The following is a 3,560-nucleotide window of genomic DNA, read 5'->3' on the forward strand; positions in this document are numbered from 1 at the left end:
ATTTGGTATAATGCATATTAATGTTCTTTAAATATAAAACAGAAGGTCTGTTATATATCGTTGCAAGTGTGATCCAATAGAACAGTTTTACGTAGGTAGGCAATTCGTTCCGAACCTGCAACAAACATTTATTATCGAAACAAAACACAGAATATTACTTTCAAATACTTTAACACACGAACATTATCTCTCGAGAGGAATAGTCTACTTTTTGCAAAGCAACGACATACGGAATTCCTTGATGAGCCAAACGTAAAGAATGGGATTAATGACGGGATGTAGTAATGGTAAAATCGATATTACACCTTCTGCTGCTTGTGCCTCTTTAACGCCAATCAGGATTAAAACACGAGCAAAAGAAAGGGGCACAAATGATACAAACAAACAAAGTTGTACCAGTGCAACTGTCCGTAAGGCACCGCTAAGTTTACGGATGTTGCACGTCTCCTTTTTCAGAAGTTTTTTCTCCTTGGTTGAAGTTGTCATATCAGTTGAGGTCGATGTGGCCGGAAGACCGCTGGTGGAGGCATTTTGTTCCGTCAAATAATCGCGACGAACACTCAACGAATTCCCGTCAGGTACGTTAGACTCCGAGTATTCTTCCTTCTCAAATCTGGCGTGGACGGTGGATACCGTTCCATCGTCATCGTTAATTGTTCTCACTCTGTTTTCAACTCGCGGCACAGCAACTCTGTTAGTAAAACTAACCTGTTTCATTCTCTTATTCAAACGGTACACAGCGATAGCGTATAAAACTAGAGTACCAAACACGAGAGGGATAAATATTATCTGTGTACCAAGACTTATTCCAAAGTAACTCACTTTATTGTACATATACGTTACCACACATCCAATATGCGAGCCGGTGATCGGAAAAGCCATAACAAGGGCAATAGAATATATTGAAAGAACAAGCCAAGCCGTTAATAAGACAATGTACTTCCTGTATCCTTGGAATATCCGGATATACGTGGATGACGAACTAATTGCGAGAACTCTCTCAAGTGAAATGATCAATGCCTGAAGCAGTGAGGTTCCAAAACAGATAACACTAGCGGTGTATGTGAATGCACAAAAACCTTTGCTGTATATAGCCATCTGAAATCGTGCGATGATGATGAGGATAACGATGAATGAAGATAGAAAATCACTGCAGCTGAGACTCAGTGTAAAGATAACATGGGGTCTTTGTCGGAGAAGTGGTCGGGTGAAGAGCAAGATGACAATCACTCCATTCTCAATCAGACCAATCGCCGACAGTGTCACCACGATATAGGTACCAACACTTACAGCCCTAGATGTCGCACTCGTCGTGTTAGTCACATTCTGAAAATAAACAAATATATATAATTTAGACATTTAGGTAGGGTGTAATAATTGTATCTGCTGCCCCTATTGCAAGATCGTAAAAGGCGACTAAATTTAGGATAATTTATTTTAGCTTAGTAACTTCCTAGCGTCTCCCTTGACCTCTCCTCATTTTTGGCCTTTTGTTAAGCGCTCGCCCCTCTGAGTTAGACTCTGGGTTCTGTCCCCTGGCCGAGACATACCAAAATCTATATAAATGGTAGATTGTGCTCCTGCGTCACACAGCATAAAGGGAGTAGGACAACACATCAAGTACTCGAACTATCAATTTTGTATTGGTATGGAGTCTGTGTACTTACGCTATGAGCAAATTCTAATTGCGTATAACACACCAGGAGTCTCAGTGATTGAGTGACACCACCATAGACAAATAATGAAAGAGATCCTTCTGCGATGGTCTAAATAATTTTGAACAGTGCCGGTAAAAGCACCCATTGTCAAAACTTTAAGCTGCCACAAACGCTTGAAACGCTCACGATATTTTGAGCGTCTTATCGACATGGATTTTGTTTGTTTGTTTGTTTGTTTGTTTGAGTTTTACGGCCCATCGACAACCAAGGTCATTTAGGGCCAAACTACAAGTCATGCATTAATTTCAGGATAAAAGTTCAGGGTAAGAAAAAACAAGTAAGGACTAAAACACAGATTGTAAACGTTTATTTGATAAAAAAAAGGTTTGCATGGGATAAAATAAATTTGGCTAAAACACACGAGAAAACTCATGCACACTGTTGATGGAAAGATGAAATGTTGAGTTGATACGATGTATAATGAGAAAACGTTCATATTTTGCTTAAAATACCGATCTCTTTGAGATAATTAAAAATACGATTATGTCTCACGGCATGAAATAAAGTGTACATGTCGGAGACATCGTAGTACTTATCTCGTATGTGTTTAAAATCAATACAATGCAAGAAAATATACTCCACTGTGAGAGGAGAATCACATACATGGCATGTAGGAGGATCCTCCCCTCTCAATAGATAGGAATGTGTAAAATATGTGTGTCCAGTTCGGAGCCGAGAGAGAACAACTTCCTCTCTGCGGTCTTTCCGACTGGGCAGTTTAGGATTAAGTGTAGGTTGAATTTTAAACAGTTTTTTGTTTGTTTCGGTAGACCACCTTTGTTGCCAATGGTGTTTGATGGCTGACTGAATTGAAGGTTTGATGTCGGTGTATGGTAGTTTCAAATATGTTTGTGCTAGGCGAAGAGCAGTCTTAGCTGCTTTATCAGCCTGTTCATTCCCCTGTATACCCACATGACTGGGAATCCAGAGATAAGTAATTTGAGTTTTAGAAGATAATCGAAATGTTCGGATTAAAAGATTTTGGATTATAGTATTTCTAGGGCTTCTTGATTTCAAAGCCTGAAGAACCGAAAGAGAGTCTGAACAGATGATTGCCTTTTCAATGCGGTGTTCTTCGATATGGGCAAGCGCCAGACCAATAGCACATGCTTCCGCAGAGAAAATGGAGGCAACATCCGGGAGTCGGATAGAGGAGCAGTGATTAGATGTACAGCATGCTGCCGCAACATTATCACCATCTTTTGATCCGTTAGTGTAGAACATGGTCAGGGAAAGCCCTAATGCACTCCCGAAAGGAGGATTTGTGTTCTTCGGGTAATGCACTGGAATTTGCCCTCTCATGCAGAGATAAATTGATATCAGGTGTTTGAATGAGCCATGGTGGTACATCCGATACGGTGTACTCGTCAATGGTGTCGAAATTTATATCAAGTTCCAGCAAATATTTTGAAATTCTGATGCCAAATGTTGGTATGAGCTTTTGATTTTGTGTAAATATTTCTTGATGTTGTGGATTGAATACAAGGTTAAATGCGGGATTGTTGGGGTTGGATTTCAGTTGAGCAGCATACTGTAAGGATAAGTTCTTTCGTCGATCGTCTAGAGATGGCTCATTAGCTTCCACATGGAGACTCTTCACAGGTGTTGTTCGAAAAGCTCCAAGTGCGAGACGCAGTCCCTGATTCTGTATAGGGTCAAGCATCTGTAGATAGGAGCTGCGAGCCGATCCATAGACAATAGAGCCGTAGTCACGTTTTGATCTAATAAGTGCCCGATAGATACGTAGAAGCATTTCACGGTCTGCACCCCAATCAGAATGGGAAAGAACTCGTAGAATGTTCAGCGCCTTTGAGCACTTATCCTTCAGATGTTTGATATGTG

The 3,560-nt window shown here is 40.5% G+C and overlaps 1 protein-coding gene across 1 annotated transcript; it reads right to left on the reverse strand.

Moving 5' to 3' along the window:
- Window positions 1-204: 204 nt before the first annotated feature.
- LOC138322221 (probable G-protein coupled receptor No18) lies at window positions 205-2,942 on the reverse strand. Its single transcript, XM_069266267.1, has 2 exons — window positions 2,748-2,942; window positions 205-1,326 (listed from the first exon to the last, which is right to left on the reverse strand). Exons 1-2 carry the CDS (start codon window positions 2,940-2,942, stop codon window positions 205-207), a joined length of 1,317 nt encoding a protein of 438 aa, XP_069122368.1.
- Window positions 2,943-3,560: the final 618 nt, after the last annotated feature.

The sequence above is a fragment of the Argopecten irradians genome, chromosome 4 (assembly GCF_041381155.1).
Source record: "Argopecten irradians isolate NY chromosome 4, Ai_NY, whole genome shotgun sequence".
In the NCBI taxonomy this organism is placed as follows: domain Eukaryota; kingdom Metazoa; phylum Mollusca; class Bivalvia; order Pectinida; family Pectinidae; genus Argopecten; species Argopecten irradians.